At 47.0% G+C, this 22497-nt stretch overlaps 1 protein-coding gene across 1 annotated transcript; it reads right to left on the bottom strand.

Moving 5' to 3' along the window:
- Positions 1-6092: 6092 nt before the first annotated feature.
- LOC123462835 (BRCA2 and CDKN1A-interacting protein-like) lies at positions 6093-11699 on the bottom strand. The gene is made up of 2 exons (XM_045156973.1): positions 11626-11699; positions 6093-7139 (listed from the first exon to the last, which is right to left on the bottom strand). The coding sequence occupies exons 1-2, from the start codon at positions 11697-11699 to the stop codon at positions 6545-6547; spliced, it is 669 nt and encodes a 222-aa protein (XP_045012908.1). The 3' UTR covers positions 6093-6544.
- Between the last annotated feature and the right edge of the window lie 10798 nt (positions 11700-22497).

Raw genomic sequence — 22497 nt, 5'->3', positions numbered from 1 at the left:
GATGCTGGGAATCAAACTGAGGTGGTCTCAGGCCCTCTTAGGACCCTCATGTTTGCTTAGCAAGCACTAGGAACTGCTGAGCCATCTCCCCAGGCCCTCATTGCCTGCCAGCCATGGTGCCTTTCCTTGCTTCTCTCTCTCTCTCTCTTTTTTTTTTGTTTTCCAAGGTAGGGTCTCACTGTATCCCAGGCTGACCTGGAATTCACTCTGTAGTCTCAGGGTGGCCTCGAACTCACAGCGATCCTCCTACCTCTGCCTCCCGAGTGCTGGGATTAAAGGCATGTGCCACCACGCCCGGCTTCCTTGCTTCTCTTGTTCCAAATTATTTTTTTTTTTAATATTTTTTGTTTACTTTTATTTATTTATTTGACAGCAACAGAGAGAAGAAGGGAGAGAGAGAGAGAGAGGAAGAGAGAATGGGCACGCCAGGGCTTCCAGCCGCTGCAAACAAACTCCAGACGCGTGCGCTCCTTTGTGCATCTGGCTAACGTGGATCCTGGGGAATTGAGCCTTGAACCGGGGTCCTTAGGCTTCACAGGCAAGCACTTAACCACTAAGCCATCTCTCCAATCCTGTTCCAATTTCTTGAGAGCTTGTTTGAGGCTCTAGGAGGGGAGCGCAGCTACTCTCATACCCTTGACTGAAGACCCGTCCTCCCCTATTCCAGGGAAGGTCTTGCTCTTCAGCCTAGCACCCAGCGTCAACAGGGACATGGCCAGATCAGTCAGATCAACACTAGCAATCAATGAGGCCAGATCGCTCTCACATCCTCCGGTTTCTACGGTCCCTCTTGGCTCACATGTCTTAGTGGTGCCCTTGAGAGTTAGAGAATTGTTATTCCAGGGATCAGAGGTGGGAGTCAAAATGGTCCTGCTAAGCAAACTTCTTGCTAAGTATTCAAAGACTGTTTCTTCCTTCATTTAACAATTACATGTCAAGCTCGTATCGATGCTGGACACAGCTTGGGCCAGAGCCCTGTCCTCACGTAGTCTGTGATTCCCGAGAGAGGAGAACAAGTCCGGGGCAGCATGTGCAAGAGTGCTCCTCACATGATGCTCTGGGGCTGGTGGGGTTGGGGATGGGGAGAAAGGCCAGAATTGAGAGTGTGGGCGCGAACCAGAGGGGTCAGGCAGTGTGGGCTGTCAGTGCCAGCTCGCCAGAGGCCACAGATACAAAACAATGGGCCCAGTGGCTTCTCATGGGTGGGGAGGTACTAAGTGAACCACAGAAACCAGCCACTGCTACCGACACTGGCCAGAGGGGGACAGCTGAGCAGGTGCAAAGCCAGGACACGTGGTCATTGTCCAGTCACTTGGGCACAAGGTTCTACATGGAATCTTGCTCAGATGCACCAAGAAGGAGTCGGTCTGTCTCTCTGCAGAGGGCTGCGGGGAAGAGCAAGTGCACCAAGGTCTGCTGGGAAAGAACCACCTCACCCCAAGGGCGTGAAGGCTGCAGCTGTTGCCTGGGAGGCTGACAGCATGCAGGGAATTCTCCTGCCTCCACCAGCTCTCCAAGCTGTCCTTCAGCTTAACCCGCTGCCAAGCCCAGAGCAGCTGCTCTCAACAAGAGCCAATCCAACGCCTCTCCTCAGTGACTTACCATTTCGCAAGATGCTTGCTTGCCTCGAGCCCAGGCTCCTTGCGTCCTCAGCAATAGTGAGTATGCTACTTGCGCCCCAGCTCACCTCCCCCAAGAAGCTCTTCTAACTTCCACCAAGTCCATAGGCACTTTTTTTTTTTTCCCCTTCAACACTACTAGGTTGATCTACCCACAGGTGTGCAATTAGACTTGCCCCTTAGGCTTAGAGAGCACACTTCAATTCTACCAATATCATCATGATTATTTTTTCACTTTTTTTTTTCAAGGTAGGGTCTTACTCTAGCCCAGGCTGACCTGGAACTCACTCTGTAGCCCCAGGATGGCCTCGAACTCACAGTAATCCCCCTACCTCAGCCTCCCAAATGCTGAGATTAAAGGCTTGGGCCACCACACCCTGCCTGTTAGTATTATTTTTAACTCCTAGAATAAACCAAGGTGAGGCTGGGCTCTTGCAGACATGACCCACGTGCCAAGCTGGTTATTGTCAAGAAATAACAAGGTGGGACTGGAGAGATGGCTCAGTGGTTAAAGATGCTTGCTTGCTCTGCAAGCCTTTCAACCAGGTTGGATCCCTAGCACCCACATAAACAAGACAGACACAAAAATGGCACACGCAAGCTGGGCGTGGTGGCAAACGCCTTTAATCCCAGCACTCTGTGCACTAAATGGAAAAGGCCTTAGGGGACCCAACAGCTGTCACGGGACAGTTTCTTATTTTTGTGTTAAGGAACAGTGGGTTCCCCCAGTAGCAGCTCGCTACCTCCCTCCTTGGGCAGCAGGGGTTTGCCCATCTGGGTTCTATTATTTATCCTCTGACTCCTGCTAGTTCCCCCCTCACACCCTCATAGAGCTCCTCTGGGCGTCCTCAGCTGTGATTTACAATTTACACCCCAGCACCCGACCCTCTGGTCTGACCTCTCTCCCGTGGAGTCCCCTGTGTGACAAGCTGCCCTTTCAAGTCCATGCAAATGCTCTGATCCAGCTTGTCCCTGTGCCCCCTTTCCAGACCTGCGGTTACTGGGTCACCCTATGTGGTTTGCTGAAGGTCAAGGCCAGCTGACTACATTTTCTCAAGTGTAATCCAATCCTTCAGCTGGGGCGGGAGAGGGAGAGGGTTCCAAGCAAAGTGCAGGAGGCAAGTCCTATCGCCTTTGGCTCTTTCTGCGATGGGAACCCCTAACCTCCTCCCTCCCCAAGGAGGACCCCACCTGGGAGAAGCCCCTCTCCTTTTGCTTGTCCACCTCCACTCTTTATCAACGATCTAAATTTGAGAGAGGCCACCTGGGTACAGCGTCCATGGATGGACAGTCCCTGTGTTTCCTGAAGAGGCCTAAGGAAGCCCTGCCTTCCTCCCGTGTCCCCAGAAAGACAAGGTAGTCCTTGCCTCACAGAGTTCATGGTGAAGTCCACAGAAGCCCATGACCACCAGTGGGGTATGGAGATGCTGTGACCCTGGACCCTCAAGACAGGAGCTCTCCAGGGCCTGGAGATTCCCAAGCCTTGTCTAGGTTCCTGGGTGTCATGCCCAGCCCCGTGTCTCTCTCTTTCTTTCTTTCTTCCTTCCTTCCTTCCTTCCTTCCTTCCTTCCTTCCTTCCTTCCTTCCTTCCCTTCCCTTCCCTTCCCTTCCCTTCCCCTTCCTTCCTTCCCTTCCCTTCCCTTCCCTTCCCCTTCCTTCCTTCCCTTCCCTTCCCTTCCCTTCCCTTCCCTTCCCTTCCCTTCCCTTCCCTTCCCTTCCCTTCCCTTCCCTTCCCTTCCCTTCCCTTCCCTTCCCTTCCCTTCCCTCTTCCCTCTTCCCTCTTCCCTTCCCTTCCCTTCCCTTCCCTTCCCTTCCCTCTTCCCTCTTCCCTCTTCCCTTCCCTTCCCTTCCCTTCCCTTCCCTTCCCTTCCCTTCCCTTCCCTTCCCTTCCCTTTCCTTCCTTCCTTCCTTCTTTCTTTCTTTCTATCTTTCTTTCTTATAAAAACATATGGGGCTGGAGAGATGGCTTAGCCATTAAGCGCTTACCTGTGAAGCCTAAGGACCCCCATTCGAGGCTTGATTCCCCAGGACCCACGTTAGCCAGATGTACAAGGGGGCGCACGCGTCTGGAGTTCATTTGTGGTGGCTAAAGGCCCTGGAGCACCCATTCTCTATCTATCTGCCTCTTTCTCTCTCTGTCTCTCTCAAATAAATAAATAAAAATTTTTAAAAATATGGGGCTAGAGAGAGATGGCTAAGTGGTTAAGGTGCTTACCTGCAAAGCCTAATGACCAGGGTTCGGTTCTCCAGAACCCAGGTGAAGGCCAGATGCACAAAGTGGCACATGCATCTGGAGTTGGTTTGCAACGGCTGGAGGCCCTGATGCACCCATTCTCTCTGTCTCTCTGTCTTCTCTCTCTCTCGCTCTCTGCTTACAAATAAATTTAAAAATATATATTTTAAAAACATGTGTGTGCATTATGTGCACGGGTGGGTGAATGTGTGCAAGCCCAAGTACTTGTATGGAGGTCACGTTCAGGTGTCACGCCTGGCCTTCCACCTTGTTTTAGGCAGGGTCTCTTGTTGCATGGGGGGATTCCTTTAATCTCCACCTCCCTCTCACCTTGGGGCGGCTGGGATTACAGATGCCTGCTATGCCTGGCTTCCTGTGCGTTCTAGTCTGAATTCAGGTTCTCACAGCTGCGCAAGCACTGTACCGACTGAACCATCTCCTCAGCCCTAGCCTTCTTTTCTGTTCCCCCTCTCTCTCTCTCTCTCTCTCTCTGACACCAGGTCCAACTCCTAGCTGTGACCAGATGACCATGGTGCAGAGCTTAGCGGCAACGCATCATGCCGTCACCTAGGGGAGACCCTCTACGTCGCTTCTGTTGGAAGGTTTGCAGACACTTTTAAGTTTTGGCTGCAAAGTCACTGGCCTGACTTGCTCCGTGTCACCTCAGAGGAGCTCCTGATGCATGTAGCCTTGAGAAAGGCCACCTGGGCTCAGTTCCCATCCATACGAGATGCCTGCAGCTCCACCCCAGCTCAGAGGCCAGCTGCAGCCCACACAGCCCGGGAGTTCCGGCGGCAAAGGCCTGGGATGCTTTTGGCTCATCGGCACGCTTCTGTGGAAATCCCTGCAACCACTGAGTGAGTGTTTTTCAAATCCCCTTTAAATATGTTCAAGGTTTCAAAACACGGGCAGGCGGCAGCTCAGCCCAGCCTCTCTCTGGAGGCTGTTTCGAGGGAGGGCGCTGCTGCTTGCGTCTTTCCCCAGCCCGGGAGCTCAGGTCTCTGCCAAAAAAAGCCCAGCTTCTGTAATGAGGCTCACACAAGTCAGCTTGCTGGGATGTGGTCCTCATCTTCCAGAAAGGGGTCAGAAAGATCAAACTAACATTGTCACATGGTACTGCACCCACCATTTTGGTAACTCATGACGGCCTCACCCAGATCCATTCCCAAACTCCTTTTCCAGCACGTGGACCCTTGGTGATGTCCTGCACTTCCCTGACCACACGGAGTCTCTGGCTCAGAGGCCAAAACTTTGGGTGAAGGATGTTGTGGCATGTGGCTCTTACCAGTTCTTCTTCCGTCCTGACATCATCCAGGTATTCTTCTAGATTTTGTCACAGTCGCAGACCTGTCCCTGCTCTGAGTGCTGATGGCCAGGAAGGAGCATGTCCTTGCTCCTCGACAGAACAGCGGCTTTGGTGGTACCTTTGCCATCCGGCCTCCTTCTCTGAGGATGCTGGTTCAGGTCCAGGTCACTTGTGTTTATAAACATTGGGTTGCTAGGCCTTCTGGGCAAGTGCTTCATTGTTGATCTGTCACTCCAGCCCTAAATCTTATTTTTTATTTTAAAAAATATTTTTATTTTTATATATTTATGAGAGGGAGGGGGGAATGGACATGCCATTCTCTAGGCTTCTAGCTGTTGCAAAAGAATTCCAGACACCGCCTTGTACCACCTTGTGCATCTGGCCTATGTGGGTCCTGGGGAATTTAACGTAGGTCCTTTAGCTTTGCAGGAAAGCACCTTAACCACTAAGCCATCTTTCCAGCCCTTAAATAAAAAAAAATTATTTATTTGAGAGAGAGAGGAAGAGGGAGAGAGAGAGAGAGAAAGAGAGAGAGAGAGAGAGAGAGAGAGAGAGAGAGAGAGAGAGAGAATGGGTGTGCCAGGGCCTCCAGCCACTGCAAAAGCACTGCAAATGCATGTGCCACCTTGTACATCTGGGTCCTGGGGAATAGAACTGATATCCTTTGGCTTTGCAGGCAAATGCCTTAACCGCTAAGCCATCTCTGCAGTCCCCAGCCCCTAAATTTTTATATTTATATTGTACTTATTTGTATATTCTTTTTTTTTTTTTTTTAAATTTAAAAAGTTTTTTTAATTGAGTTCCTAAAGTTACTACTCCATGTTTTTCTTAAGTTTTTAATCATTATTTGACCAAAAATTTTAAAACAGCATCTCATAAATGTGTCACAGACACATGGAACAAAACCCTACGTTTTGTAGAGGACTTGATTCTGTAAAAACAAACCCATCACTGTCCAGGGGAAATGGACTAGATGGATAGATGTTCTTTCAGTTTTTCCATGATTTCATTCATCTTTTCGCCTGGAATTAGCATCACGGTCCGCAAGGGCTTCATTGGGACGTCATCAAAAGACCATCGGCCTCCCAGACACGTGTCACTCTCCTCCTGCACTGAGTAGCTGAACTTCAGGACGGCCTTCTCATAGAAAAACTCTTCCTCGGCATTTGCGAACATCAGCACACCCTGCTTTGGGCTGTTGTGCCCCTTCTTGGCACTGGATTTTCCTGCTTCCACAAATGTCTTACTAATCAGCAGGTAGGAGTGGCACTTCCCACAAGGCTTGTTCGTTCTGTGTGCCTCTGCTAGTTCTTTCACATTCCACTTCATCACATTTCTGATGCAACTTGGCAAACATTACTGTTTGAAGGCTTCGCTTCCAAAGGCTTACTGGAGTTGCTGGTGCATGGGCAGAGCAATCTGCGGAGGGACGTTAATGAATCTTTCGCTAAGGAGAAAGCCCACAGGTTTGACAGTGTCGTTTAAAAGCTTGTCCAGCTGCTCAACCGTGCTCTTGTCACAGTTCTTCTCACAGAAGCTTAGAACCAACTCTTTAATTTGTTCAGCACACGGGGTACCCTTTCTTTCAGTTAAGTTTAAAAGGCTTATGAAGCCAAAAATCTCATCTTCATCCACATCATCATCACTGTCTTCTGAAACATTTGATTGCTTGATCACACTCCCAATATGGTTCTGTTGAATCAAGAGATCTGTTAGTTCTGCTGTGTTCACAGGACTCTTTAGGAAAAGCTGCTGCAATAACTTCTTAATTCCATCATGATCTTGATCTGAGATGGAATAAGCTTCAAATTCAATATTCACTTCCTCGTCAATGACCTCGTCGTCCTCGTCCTCGTCACTGTCTTCCTCGTCACTGTCCTCGTCCTCGACGTCATCCTCCTCCTCCTCCTCCTCCTCCTCGCGCGCCGTCCGCGCTGCCGGCGGCCGCGGGACCCCGCTGCCCACCGCTCGCCTTTTGGCCCTGGACCATTTGTATATTCTTTTATCCCCTCTCCCCTGCCCCCATTTCACCAATGCCCCTCCTCAGTGGTGGTTTTTGGTGTTTGCTGTGGGGTCCTGAGGGCCTCTGTCAGTCTCTGTTGGGCAGGACCATGCCTCATAGGTCCTGCCTTCTAAGGCTTTCCAAAAGCCCTTCTGGCTGGAGAGATGGCTTAGCGGTTAAGGCACTTGCCTGCGAAGCCTAAGGACCCAGGTTTGATTCTCCAGGTCCCATGTAAGCCAGATGCACAAGGTGGTGCATGTGTCTGGAGTTCATTTGCAGTGGCTGAAGGCCCTGTTGTGCCCATTCTCAATCTCTCTTTTAAAAAAAAAAAAAAAAACCCTCAACAGGGTACCAGCTGGGGGGGCGGGGAGAGCAGGTATTTGAACATATATTTTGCCTTCAAATCCTAACACCAAATAGTCACGAGTTGAGTTTGAAAAACACTGATCATGAGAAACAGGAAGAAGGCTCCCACTGAACACCAAGACAATGATAGCAGCATGAGCACTTTATTATAATCTAGATTTTGGGGGGGGCTACAAAATATTTATCTGCTAGGATGTGGTGTTGCTTTTTAGAAAACTTAAATATCAAGGCTGTATAATAAAATGGCCATTATTCATAAGATGACTATTTCACATCAAGGTCTAATAATTTGCTTTCACATGAAATTTAAGACTTTGAAGACAGTTAAATGGATTGCTATCAGTTGTCAACATTTGAAGTAATATTGTAAGATGTATCGATGCTTAGAAAACTGATTTTCTACAGCTACATGGAAATTTCATTGAATTTTGTACAAAATTTGCCAATGTAATCTTCACCCTATGAAGGAAATCTAAGAAGTCAACTCAAAATTTCAAAAAAAAAATTCCTGATCAGTTCCAGTTTAATAAACTTTCACTGTGTTCAGTGATTTAAAAATATTCAACAATTAACATTGAGTTTATCACTTTAAAATCTTCCCTGGGTTGGAGAGATGGCTTATTAGTTAAGCCATTTGCCTGTGAAGCCTTAGGACCCAGGTTTGATTCTCCAGGTCCCACGTAAGCCAGATGTACATAATGGTGCATGCGTCTGGAGTTCGTTTGCAGTGGCTAGAGGCCCTGGCATGCCCATTCTCATTCTCACTTTCTCTCTTCCTCTGAATATAATAAATAAATAAAAATAAAATCTTTCCCACAACTTTTCTATTACTACCCTTCTCCAAATAAAAGATTATGAAGGATTCAATAATGTATTTGAAGAGCTTCAAATTTAAATTATGAAAAGTGGTAGACTAGCTAGGTTCCAAAGCCATCCTGTGAAGAGATGGCTTAGCAGTTAAGGTGCTTGCCTGCAAAGCCTAACAACCCCAGTTTGATTCACCAGTGCCCATGTCAAGCTATGTAAAATGGTACATAATCCTTTGTAGTGGCTACAGGCCCCAGTACACCCATTCTGTCTCTTTCTCTTTCTCTATGTCTTTCCCTCTCTGTTTATAAATAAATAATATTTTTTTAAAGCCAGCCTGTAGCCCAAGAGCTATGGAAGCAGGTGGGAATCATGCCAAGCAATGGATGATAAAATGGCAGCTGAACATTTTGAAAGTAAAGGTGTGTGAGGTCACAGCCATTTCTGCCGGATCCTCCAATTGCAGCCAGTAGCCTCTAACACAGGCCCACTGACGCCCACTGGCTCTGGCTCTGCAAATGTTAGGCCTGGCTCACTAGCTCTCTGCTGTGACAAGCCCTGGGGTGCTACATTGACCTTGATAGTTTCCTACTCCCTGCTCGTCCCTAGTAAAGGGTCCCTTTGTCACTGTCCAAGTTCTCCACATTAAACCTGTAGCTCTCTGCTGGGACTCTAGCTGATATTTATTGTCTTTTGAAATACCAAAAAAGGGGTACTGGTTCCAAGAAAAAAAAAAAAACTATTTCAAAAAGAAAGAAAATATATTTATTATTATGAATAATAATAACTTTAAAATATAATTGATATTTATGATCTTCTCATGTGCTAAATCTGGAAGCATGGCTAAATGACTTTTTTTTTTTTGAAGTAGGGTCTCACTTTAGCCCAGGCTCACCTGGAATTTACTATGGAGTGTCAAGGTGGTCTTGAACTCACGGTGATCCTCCTACCTCTGCTTCCCGAATGCTGGGATTAAAGTTGTGTGCCACCACGCCCGGCCCCTAAATGACATTATTAAGAAAAATTTATTTATTTATTTGAGAGAGGGAAAGAGGCAGAGAGAGAAAGAGCGGAGGGGAGGGAGAGAGAATGGGAGCACCAGAGCCTCCAGCCACTGCAAATGAACCCCAGACGCATGTGCCCCCTTGTGCATCTGGCTAATGTGGGTCCTGGGGAATCGAGCCTTGAACCGGGGTCCTTAGGCTTCACAGGCAAGCGCTGAACTGCTTAGCCATCTCTACAGCCTTTTAATTTTATTTCAAAAAATCTTTTTATTTATTTATTTACAAGCAGAGAGAGTCAGACTGAGAAAGAGAGAGGGAATGGGTGTACCAGGGTCTCCAGCCTTAGCAAGTGAACTCCAGACACATGTGCCATTTTGTGTATCTGGCCTTATGTGGTACTGGAGAATCAAATCTTGGTTGTTAGGCTTTGTAGGCAAGCACCTTAAGTGCTGAGCCATCTCTCCAGCCCAAATGCCAGTAATATCTAAAACTTATGACTGGAAGTTATGGATGGTTTGATGATTGAGTTGCATCACTGTCTCTATAACTTAGTAAGCAAATTCTTATTACTCATAGTTTATGTAGGAATAAAAGACAATATGGTTTCAAATGTGCAGTTCATACATTGCTCTATGTTTTAATTTGTTGCCAACATTGTAAATTTGCAAAATTTATAAATTTTTTTTGAGGTAGGGTCTAGCTCTAGTCTGGGCTGACCTGGAATTCACTATGTAGTCTCAGGCTGGCCTTTCACTCATAGCAGCCCTCCTACCTCTGCCTCTTGAGTGCTGGGGTTAAAGGCATCTGCCACCACACCAGACCCAAAATTTGTAAAAGATAGTGGCCAGGTCATATACTGTAAGACTAGGGTTACCTTCATAAATTACACTGCAAATTTGAGTAAGGTAGAATTTAAATAACAAGGACACAGTCCATCCTTTCTTATGTAGTTTCTTGGGCAAAGCAATATTACAACTTCTTTGTCATTGTCTGGGGTTGAGTTATAACCACAGATGTTTTTTTTTTAATTTTATTTATTTATTTAAGAGAGAGAGAGACAGAGAGAGAGAATGTGTGCACCAGGTCCTCCAACCACTACAAACAAACTCCAGATGCATCACCACCTTGTGCATCTGGCTTATGTGGGTCCTGGGGAATGGAACCAAGGTCCTTTGACTTTGCAGGCAAATGCCTTAACCACTAAATCATTTCTTCAGCTCACTACAGAGGTTCTTATACAAGTTATCAGACAGTCCAGAGAACAGTGGCTCTTCCTGGCTACTTTTTTTTCCTTCCAGACTAGGATCCACGAAGAGAGGTACTGAGTTTACACATCACAATTGGAAAGGGAGACAGGGCCCAGGTTGGACACCATAGTGCTGGGCTGTGCTCTAGCATGGCTTCAAATGCTGGTGTGCCTTTACCTTTTGACTCTGGAGACACCCAGGCTGCAAGAATGAGAGACCTAGGCTCTTTTGTAGGACCTCCATCTCTCATGCACGTGCAAAGTGGGAAGGAACTTGCCACCTCACCACAGGGACAGTGCCTGGCTTCCTTTAGATGGGAATCATCCTCTAGCCTTTAGATCTCTAGCTAGGTGGTGGTCCAGCCAGACTCACAGGCAATCCCATGATCCTGCAGTGAGACCCCTATTGAAATGGAACCCACACTCTGATACATGCAACACTCAGATACATGCCTGGGGTGGTTGTCCTGTCAGGTCTGGTGATGTCCCTGAGCCAGGGTGGTCCTTCTACCTTGTGAAAGCTACTAACACATTCAGCGAGAGAAGGGTGAGTGGTTAGAGGCATGAACCCAGGAAGGGCAGTGTTCTGGGGTGCAGGGACAAGACCGTGGCTGGTGTATCACAGCCGGCTGGGCTCTGCTGTACCATCTGCAGGTCTGGGCAGACTTGCTGGCTAGCTGTTCTCCAGATGTGATTTTTCCCTCCACCATCCCAGCATCCCAGATTGCTGGTGGATTGGAAGCAGGGGGTTTTGAGAGAGAAAAAGTTTACTACTGCCAGGCCCAAGGGTTTTCACAGGTCCTTAAGGAGGTTTCATTGTTGCTTCAACCCCCCTGAGACACCATCCTGAGAGGCTGGAGGCATAGGCTTGATATATATATATATCCATGGCTTGAAGGCACAGACATGGTCTCTCTCTCCCTCTCTGACTCACAGCATTTATTCAGTTTTTCATGTGGTGGTGACGATGACATCTGTGCACAGTGGAGGGGATCCTTGAGGAACAGGCAGCTGGAAGGCTAATGAGAAGAGGCAGACAGGCCTTAAGCCTCCCGTGGCTCCCTGTGAGCAGGCAGGATAATCCACCAGCCATTTAGGAACCACAGCGTTGGCCATGGCTGCCCCTGGAGGAGGCTCCGAGACAGTTCACGCAGAGGCAGCTGAAGCGGGTGGTTTGGAGATGCCTTTCCACTAAGCCGGCTGTCAGCGCCCCATCCCGACTGTCCCACCCCACCGGAAGGTGGGACCAGAGCCACTCGGCCCCCGCCTTCCCACTTACTGATCTTAATGTCTCCTGTGAAAAGGAACAGAGGGTATAGTAATCAAGACATGTACCATATTGGGCCCATTGACATTCGGTTTTGGACGGTAGAGGCGGGCCCCATCCCTCCCTGATCAGCAGTTAATGATTTCTGGGGAAAGGAAAGACGTTTTCTGCAGGGGTACAGCCACAGGACAGTTGCACATGTCCTGGTAAATTCAATCCTCCACACACATGCTTATGCTTGCAACCCTAGTTAAAGCCACCACGTCACATGTGCACATGCACACAAGAAAAAAAGACATTAACATACAAGAGAGACTATTCAGGAGGCAGAATTGTGTAGGAAGATGGGCAGAGGACAAGAGAAGGTGAGGAGAGGGGATTAGGATCAAAACACATTATCTACAGGTATAAAACTGTGAATAACATTTTTAACTTTTTTTTTTTTGTTTGTTTTTTTGTTTTTCGAGGTAGGGTCTCATTCTGGTCCAGACTGACCTGGAATTAACTTTGTCATCTCAGGGTGGCCTTGAACTCATGGCAATCCTCCTACCTCTGCCTCCCGAGTGCTGGGATTAAAGGTGTGCGCCACCAAGCCCGGCAACATTTTTTTTTTAATTTTTTTGTTCATTTTTATTTATTTATTTGAGAGTGACAGAGAGAGAAAGAGGCACATAGAGAGAGAGAATGGGCGTGCCAGGGCCTCCAGCCTCTGCAAACGAACCCCAGATGCATGCGCTCCCTTGTGCATCTGGCTAACATGGGTCCTGGAGAATTGAGCCTCAAACCGGGGTCCTCAGGCTTCACAGGCAAGCGTTTAACCACTAAGCCATCTCTCCAGCCCCCAGCAACATTTTTTAACATCAAAAATATTTTTATTTATTTATTTTCAAGGAGACAGAGAAAGAGAGAGAGAGAGAAAGAACGGGCATGCCAGGATCTCCTGACACTGCAAACCACCTCCAGACACATTTGTCACCCTGTGCGTCTGGCTTTCTGAACATGGATGGGTACTGGGGAATCAAACCCAGGGTATCAGGCTTTGCAAGCAAGCACTTTAATCACTGAACAATCTCTGCAGCATAATAATATGTTTTTTTTCAATGTAGGTCTTACTCTAGACCAGGCTGACCTGGAATTTACTATGTAGTCTCAGGGTGGCTTTGAATTCACAGAGATCCACCTGCCTCTGCTTCCTGAGTGCTGGGATTAAAAGCATGCGCCACCATACCCGGAATGACTTTTTTTTTTAAGAGCCACCTACCTACTTGTTGCAGTCAGGTTCGTATTACTAGCAAAAATCACCCAACCAAGAGCAGATTTGGGGAGAAAAGGGGTTTATTTTGGCCTACAGACTTGAGGGGAAGCTCCATGATGGCAGGGGAAAATGATGGCATGAACCGAGGGTGGACATCACCCTCTGGCCAACATAAGGTGGACAATAGCAACAGCAGAGTGTGCCAAACACTGGCATGGGGAAACTAGCTATAATACCCATAAGCCATCCCGCAATAGTACCCTGCCTCTAGGAAGCATTAATTCCCAAATCTCCATCAGCTGGGAACCTAGCATTCAGAACACCTAAGTTTATGGAGGACACCTGACTCAAACCATGACATTCCACCCCTAGCCCCCATAAACTGATAAGCATTCATCTAGTTTTAAAAGTCCCAACATTTTTTTCATTAATCTTAATGATGTTCAAACATCCCCATAATCAAAGGTCTGTTAACGGAGTTATGATATCAACAACAACAAAAAAATCCCCTCAAAGCCCATAATGGCACGCTGCAAAAGATTGCAATGGGTATAGCAAAGAAATACTCAACCAATACAAGATTTGAAACAGGGCGAACATCAAACTCTGTAGCTCCAAATCCAACATCGCTAGCCAGCGAAATATCTCCAAGTCTAATTTTAACCAGCAACAAGTCTCTGGAGTTCCAATTCTGCCCCTCCAGCTAGGCTACCCACAGTCAGGAAAACTTCACCCGGAGCCGACAGCTTTCCTTAGCAGCCATCTCATTATCATAGCATCTCCACTGGGTCTCCACTGCAACCCACAGTCCATCCTCTCAGCTTCATTGGGTCTCCATGCAGGCATCCAGCAAACCTGCTTCACACTGCCCATGGCCATTTCCAAAACACAAGACCATGTTGCACATTCAATGACCCCCTCTTTCCTGCATTTATTATACTCCATAATACCAGGTAGAGTGCCAATTTGTTAATCCAGGGGGTAATGAAGCAGACTTTGAAGAACAGGAGGGTCCTTGAGCACTCAGGTCCCTTCAAAAGAGTCTATATTCTTCCTATTGCCACAGTGCAGGTCAACTGGCCCAATCTCAATGGTTGTAATCTCTCAATTGCAGCTGAATGGGCAGCAGTTTCACCCAAAGATTTCAATTTTTTTCCCTCTATGCCATATCCCTCTTCTCACACCAGTCCATTTCTGTGTAATGCAACCCTGCACAAGTTCTCAGGACACAGCCATAACAGCAAGCCTCTCACACAAACTGATTCTAGTCCAATCCAGGCAAAGCTCTTTCTCACCCTCTCAAGCCAAACTTCACAGTCCATGCTTCTTACTGCATTTAGGTCTTTCAACTCTGACCTGAATAGGTCATCAAGCTGTACTTACAGCACTGCAAGGTGTCTCTTAGGCTGAGGTTTCAAGTGCTTCCATATTCCTCTTGAAAAGCAGCTGTGTGATCAAATGTGTGAGCATTGGGTGAGAGCTCTATCTAGATGTCCCCTGGTAACAAGTTGGACACTGGAATCACATGCCTTAAGCAGAGAGCATCTCACTAAACCTTCCAGTCTAGGTGAAGAGATGTGGGAAGATTGCAAATGTCTTTGGAGACACATCACTATTCCACCTGGCTTTATTTTTTCCCCTCCTTAGGTTAGCAAAAGATGAAACCAAGACTAGAATGGGTGGCAACTGACCAAATGAGAGGCTGAGCAGTGTGTGATGGTTTGGATCAGGTGTCCTCTGTGAACTTCTGTTCTGACTGCTTGATTTCCCACTGGTGGTAATTTGGGAGGTGGAGACGCGCAGGAGGAGGTCTGCCATTGGGAACAGTTCGGGGGCTGGGATAGCCTTGTCATAATGTGGCTTACTTTCCTACTATTGTTTGCCACCTGCTGTGGCAGAGATGATGCCCAGCCTCTGCTCATGCCATCCTTTCCCCTGCCAACATGGAGCTTCCCCTTGAGATTATAAGTCCAAATAAACCTTTTCCTTTCATCAGTCACTTTTGTTTGGGTGTGTTGTACCAGCAACAAGAAGGTAACTACAACAGAAAATTGGTACTGACAAGTGGGGTGGTTATCAATTAAAAACCTTTAGTCATTTGGAGCTGATTTGTGGGAGGAATGTGGAAGGATTTGAAACCTTGGTCTAAGAGATGCCTTGAAGTGCTAAGGTTGATGAACCATTATGGTCAGAGTTGAAAGCCCTAAAGCAGTGAGAACTGTGGACTTTGAGATTGGGCTTATGAGGGGAGAAATTTTTCTGGACAAGGTTAGAGGTAGTTTGTATGAGAGGCTTACTGAATTCTGTGTCCTGAGAATTTGTTCAGGGTGGTATCATGCAAAACTGGACTGGTATGAACAGAAGGACATGACACAGAAGTAAATGAAAGTTTCAGGCTGACACTGGCACCTGTTTAGCTGCAGTTGTTTGGAAGACTACAAAAATTGAGATTGGACCAGCTTCTGCATTGAGACAGCAGAAAGCATGGTGACTCTTGAAAGTAAGGGACCTGAATGCTGAAGGAGTGTCCTGCTCTTCAAAATTGGCTTTATTTTCCCCCATCCCCCAAATTAACAATTTGGTCATGAAGCCCACCTGATACTATGCAGTATGTAACAAATTCAGGAAAGATGGGGCCATTGGATACACAACATGTAATTTTTGGTGGTGTAAAGCTGGCTTATAGTCCCTGAAAGGAGACCCAGTTAAGTCATGGCATGGGTTTCAGTAGAAACCCTAGCCTTTTTGAACTGCCATATCTGAGGGACAACCACCAAGGAGAGCTTCTGGCTCCAGATGGGTTATTTCCCAGACTGAGAGCAGCCTGGCTAGAGGGATGGAATTGGAATCCCAGAGACTGTGCCACTGGCTAAAGATGTTGGACTTGAAGTTTCAGGATTTGATGTTTTCCCTGTTTATTTGGTGTCTTATATTATTGGTTCAATATTTCTTTGCTATACCCAGTGCATCTTTTGCAGTGTGAATGTTTATTCTGTGCCATTATGCTATTTTGTTTTTGCAGAATAATAATGAAGGGACTTTGCTCTGGGGATGTTTGAACAGTGTTGGGATTGATAAAAAAAAAAAAACTATGGGGGCTGTTAAAGTTGGACTGGATGCATTGCATCGTGCATCATGTATGGCGATCAGTTTATGGAGACCAGGGGTGGTATGTGATGGTTTGGATCAGGTGTCCCCCATGGACTCATGTTTTCTGAATGCTAGGCCCCCAGCTGATGGCAGTTTGGGAGGACACTTGCTGAGGAAGTATGTCACTGGGGACAGGCTTTTGGGTGTTATGGCCAGCTTCCCCTTGCCAGTTTTTGGGAACACTGTCTTCTCCTACTGCTATTTGCCACCTGCTGTGGCAGAGGTGATGTCTAGCCTCTGCCCTTGCCATCAGGGAGCTTTCCCTTGTGTCTGTAAGCCAAAATAAAACCTTTCCTTCTATGAGCTGCTTTCGGTCCATGTGTTCTGTGCCAACAATGAGTAGGCAGCCTATGGGCCCTGGCTAAAAACATAGAGGGAATCTTCAGACTCTTACTCAGGGTCTGGGCATCAAACTTGGATATGTCAGCTCAAGTGGCATGGTCTTTATACACTAAGCCACCTTCCCAGCCCAGGTGATTCTATTTTGATGGGTCACAAAGCTGACAATTCAGATTTAAAGTGATAGTAATATGAATTCAGTTTCTATCTTCCTTTTTTTGGTGCATGCTAGTAAGAGGATAAGCAGCTACAAATTGTAACCATTAATTTGCTTATGATCTTAGGATGTCTTCAAGTAAAACACAGGCAGCTAGAAACACTGTTTGAGGTCTGTCTAAACACAAGTCCCCCCCCCCCCATTTCTTTCTCTCCCTCTCTGGATTGACACATTTAGAAACCACAGCTTACTCAGTCATACAACATGCTTCCTTGACTGCAACTGTGTGCTGCCTGGCTCAGCACCTGGTCATTGTAGAAACTTGATATATGTAAATATTTGTTGAATGAGTAAGCAGTCAGTCCATTTGATATTACAAACATGCATATATCTTCTCACCAAGCTTCCTGTGACCTTCTCAGTGAACATAGACATATGGCAAATGGATAGATGGCAGATAGGTACATGAGAGATTGGTAGACAGATGATAGAAAAGCAGATAATGGGAAGCCAGCTAAAGCCTCCCTTGTACTTAGGGGTAGCCAGGCAACACAGTTCTCCCTGGTGGACTGTGGGCAGCCCTGGAGCTATTAAACTTCTGCAAGTCTTGCTTAAGTGAAAATAGGTTCATTAATTCTCTTCTTCCTCCATCCCTGTGAGCAGACATTGAACCGGTGGTGATCTAGTTTTCACTCTGTATAGGACGAGGTGAAAAGAACATGGGTGCTGAATGGCCTGGGGACAGAGCGTCCCTGACCTGAGCCACTTACCTCTGGACTGCAAGTCAGAAGGGAATCCATGTCAGTTTGATGACGGTGTCTGTCACAGGAGTTTGCACAGCCCCAGCTCTTACGTGGGGCATACTCCTTCATCATGATCACCCTCAGCAGTGGGTACACTCCGCTAAAACTAGGAACCCCTTTTGGTCAGGGTTAGGGTGCGCTATGTGGAAGCCAGGAAGGAGCATTGGCACTGTCTCCTATAGGAATAGGGTGAGGTAGCGATTCTCAGGGATGCTAAGGAAGAACATTAAGGGTCTTCTATAACCCAAGGCCCCGAGTCATTAGTTCTCCAGTCCAACGCCTTGCTTCATTCAGACCAAGACCTTACAAGTCTTCCTTCTTCACTCAGAGCACGTGTACTAATGTGTTGATGTGCATGTACGTGTGCAGAAGCATATGTGCATGCACAGGCATGTGCTGTACCTGTGTGCTCTGGTGGTGAGAGAGAGAGAGAGAGAGAGAGAGAGAGAGAGAGATGGTTGAGGTTGAGAACGTCAACAAGGCTCTCATCTTGACGGCAGGCATCAATTTCCATTCATTTCCTATGGCACTGTGACAGTCATAGGCTGGTACCCCAAAATCAGTCTTTGTTTTGATGAGGCCCTCACTGGGTCGCATCTCCTGGGGGTTGGCAGTTTCCTCGCAATTGAGCAGCTCCTTCAGGGCCTAGGCCTCCCGTGTGTTGCTGCGGCCGGGAGTATCAGCAGCAAGTCACCGCGTTGGCCTGTGGCTCCTCCGGGCTTGTTCACTTCCAAGGGCCTTTTGATCTTACTGACGCTGACATGAAACCCTAGGATTCTGCTACAGGCCTTTGATCCACGTAATAGAATCAGGCACAGGGAGACACTAGCATATGTGGAAAAGCATTTTTTGGCTGGCTTGGGCTCAGCTAAAGGGAGGCATGGAGTTGGATGTTTAATGAGGAAAAAAAAAAAAAACTCTAGGAAATCGGGAAAATAAAAACTGAAAGATGTAAACTAGGGAGAGATTATTGCCGAATTCTTGTAATCGTCTTACAAGCGCCTCTGGAGGGACAGACAGTGACCAAGAAAGGGACTCCACCACAGGATGACGACCTGGACAGAGGTGCGGTTTCTAGTAGTCGGTCCTGAATGACGCTAAATGTTCCAATCTGGGTTTGTTTCTTTCCCCCTATCACTTCTTTTGTCCATTTTCTTCCTCTGGCCCCCTCCCCATATCTTGTTAGCATATGTCAGTCACAGTCGCTCAGGATGCAGGGAAGTGTGCTGGTTCCCACTGCTGTATCCACGACACTTGAGAGGGCTGAGCCGGCTCCAGCTCTGAGCTAAGCTGATCATGCTTTAGCTTTCCAGGCTTTACTTACCGAGCCATCTCCCTAGTCCACTTTTTAAATCTATAAATGAACGCTGCAAAGATCATGTGGAATATGCGTGGGGCGTGGTGGCGCACACCTTTGATCCCAGCACTCAGGAGGCTGAGGGAGGAGGATCGATGTGAGTTTGAGGCCAGTTTGAGACTACAGAGTGAGTTCCAGGTCGGCTTGGGCTAGGGGGAGACCCAACCTCGAAAACAAACAAACAAACAAACAAGCAAACAAAGAGATCATATGGAATGCATCCTGCAAAGGACTTAGTGGGAGCTGTACTTATATTTACTGACCTGTTCTTTCTCTGTTTCTTCTCAGGCCAAGACTTAACGCTGGAAAATAGTTTAGACCTATGTGTTCCTCAGCTTAAGATCCTGAAGCTAAAAGTGTCAACCTCTTTTGAGGTGGGGCAGCAGCTGTGGGGAGAGAAACTGATCTTCAAGGGTTCTTTGCTGTAAACAGTCAGCAGGTACTACAATAAGCATCGTGCCTACCTCACTTCCAATTCTTCAACATTTTCACAGGCAAGGTGGACGTTCTTCATTTCCCATAAAGGAAGTGAGAGGAGCTGAAAGAACTAAGTCATCTACTTGACCAAGGAGTCAGGGTTTGAGTCAGGTGTGCCTTGTGCTGACGCCCTTGATATGTTGTGTGTCTTGTTCCCATCCTGTGGGAGCCAACTCAGCCTCCCAACTTCACCTGCCTGCTGAGACCACATGCCTGGTTTGGGTCAACCATAAAGAATTGGGCCTCTGAGCCAAGCACATGACTCTGGCTATATCTGCACCATACCCCATGGGTTAGATCCTGAAGCTGAGGTCATCTTTGGAACAAGGAATGAAAACCAGGTTGGAAATATTCTTCCATAGGTTCACTAAGTGCATTAAGGTGGAATTTTATATTTGGAAAGGGAGTGAAAATTGACGTCTATTTTACTGCAAGCTAGAAGTTAAGAATGTTACAAGAGGGGCTGGAGGGATGGCTTAGCAGTTAAGGTGTTTGCCTACAAAGCCAAAGGACCCTGGTTCGATTCCCCAGGACCCATGTTAGCCAGATGCACAAGGGGGTGCACATGTCTGGAGTTCTTTTACAGTGGCTGGAAGCCCTAGCATGCCCATTCTCTCTCTCTCTCCCTCCCTCTTTCTCTGTCAAATAAAGACAGAATGTTACAAGGAGCTGGAGATATAGTTCAGAGATCAAAAGCACTTGTTTGCAAAGCCTGATGGCCTGTGTTCAATTCCCCAGTACCCATGTAAAGCCAGATGCACAAAAAAAGCACATGCATCTGGAGTTCGTTTCAGTGGCTAGAGGCCCTGGTGTACCTATTCTTGCTCTCTCTCTCTTTGCAAATAAAGAAAGAAAGAAAATATTTTAAAAGAATGTGACAGGGCTAGAGAGATGGCTTAGCAGTTAAGGCACTTGCCTGCAAAGCCTAAGGACCTCAGAACCCAGGTAAGCCAGATGCACATGGTGGCACATGTGTCTGGACTTCATTTGCAGTGACTAGAGGCCCTGGTGTGCCCATTCTTTTTCCCGCATTTCAAGTAAATAAAATATCAAAAAAGAATGTGACAAGAAAATTAATAAGGTAAACAAGATTTCCCATAAGGATCTTTAATTTATGCAATCTTGTCCAATTCAATAAAAAATTTTTTTGAGGTAGGGTCTCACTCTAGCCCAGGCTGACCTGGAATTCACTATGAAGTCTCAGGGTGGCCTCGAACTCATGGCAATCCTCCTACCTCTGCCTCCTGAGTGCTGGGATTAAAGGCATAAGCCACCACGACCCGGCTTCAATAAACACTTTATAAGCACTTACTGAATGCTGTATAAGGAGAACTGAGTGATCTGTCACTTTCAAAGGGAGCTCTCAGGCCAGCCTAGCCATAAGCATGCATGCATGCACTTGTATATGTGTGCACATACACACACCCACAACACACACGTACACACAATCCATATAGAAATCTAGCTCTGTACAAGTAGCATGAAGAGAGAGATGAACTGTGTTTGGCAAGACCTAGGAGAGCTTAAGTTTCAACCAGTTGTCTTCAGACATGCATTCTTTTCAAAATGCTTGCTATTTAAAAGATTAATCCACTGATTGAAATTATTCCCAATAAGTCATTAACATGAAATCTCAAAGGCTTAGAATTGCTCAACTTTTTTTTTTTTTCTGAGGCAGGGTCTCATTGTGTAGTCAAGCCCTATCCTCAAATTCATTGTCCCCGTGCCTCAGTCTCCCAAGTGCTGGAATCACGGTCCTTCATCACCATGTCCACCTCTATTTTGTGTGTGTATGCATGTACACATGCACATATGTACGTATATATGTATGTATGTATGCTTTTTTGAGACAGGGTCATATGTAGCCAAGGCTGCCCTTGAGCTTGCTATGCAGATGAGGATGACCATGAACTGATCTTCCTACTTCATCCTCCCAAGTCCTGAGATTACCAGCATGTTCCACTGTGTCTTCACACCACCTCCATTTTTGTTAGTGTCTGTGAGGCAATTTTATGAACATTGAGATGGGAAGATTTTTCTCCCTCTGGAGAGATTATAGAACTTAGGTATGAACTTCGTTTAAGTGCATCTTTTCTTAGTCTAAGTTAGTGTAGCTTTTCCACCTGTGGGTGGGAAGAACACATTTCCCATATTTTTTTGGGAGGGATGTTTGTGCAAGAAACACAATAAACATTTACCAGAAGTCTGTAGAAAAGATGGTGTAGGATGACTCATGGTTCTGGGCAGGTGGAGAGTACATGCACTCAAGGGAAGAGAATCGTAAACTTGGCATTTCACCAGCTTCCTACAAGGACAGGGGAGGAAGAATGTGGGGTGAAAGTGTTCGTTGGGAAACAGCAAAATACAGCATCAGCAAGAGTCTGGGCAGATGGAGCCAGGAAGAGACTTGTTCCTGAGGGGTCTACTTTGATCACAGGATGTTGCGTCCATGGGAGGCTGGGAACCAGTGGGCGCTCTCCGTGGTAACCTCCCCTGGCCACTGAGCCCATGCCACTAGCTGCTCATGCCCCCTTTCTCAAAGCTAACAGCTTCCTCCAGAACACTCTCAAACCCAAGGACACTGACTCAGCAGGGCTGGGAAGCACTAAGAAACCTTTCTGGGGGAAATCCAAAACCCAGATCTTCTTATTCTGAGAACCTCCCACCACCGCCGGAAGGAAGAGACGATCCTGAAAGTCAGCACTTTCCAGCTGGTCATTCCTGTCCACCGTGGTGGCACTGGCCAGAGGTTGGCGGGTTTACAGCTATTTTTACTCTTAGATTTCCGGAATGGCCAACTGATCCTGGTTATGTGACACCGCAGTCAAGTCAACTCCGTGTGTCGCAATCACAAGCCACAGTCCACATCTACATGAGGGCAGCCACCCTCACCGAAACCCTGCACACGCGGAGTCCCAGCAACAGGGCCGAGGCCTCCCCAGAAAGTGCCTACCTGGGCCTTTGCAGGTCCAGGCAAGATGCCCAGCAGTGTCTTCCTGGTGGAAGACCCCAGATTTTAGGATTCTCATTTCAGTCCTTCCAGGGACCTTGGCTTTTCCGTGTATGTTCCTGTGGTCTGTGGTAGATTCAATCCAGAACAGTACTTTTT

Source organism: Jaculus jaculus, chromosome 8, assembly GCF_020740685.1.
Source record: "Jaculus jaculus isolate mJacJac1 chromosome 8, mJacJac1.mat.Y.cur, whole genome shotgun sequence".
NCBI classification, from domain to species: Eukaryota; Metazoa; Chordata; class Mammalia; order Rodentia; family Dipodidae; genus Jaculus; species Jaculus jaculus.
This window is presented reverse-complemented; position numbering and strand designations above follow the sequence as displayed.

Coding starts and splice junctions, on each gene's coding strand:
- LOC123462835 (XM_045156973.1), bottom strand. CDS start 11,699: ATGGCCAACGCTGTGGTTCCTAAATGGCTGGTGGATTATCCTGCCTGC. Junction 7,140..11,625: donor GGAGCCACGGGAGGCTTAAG/GCCTGTCTGCCT, acceptor CAAATGGTCCAG/GGCCAAAAGGCGAGCGGTGG.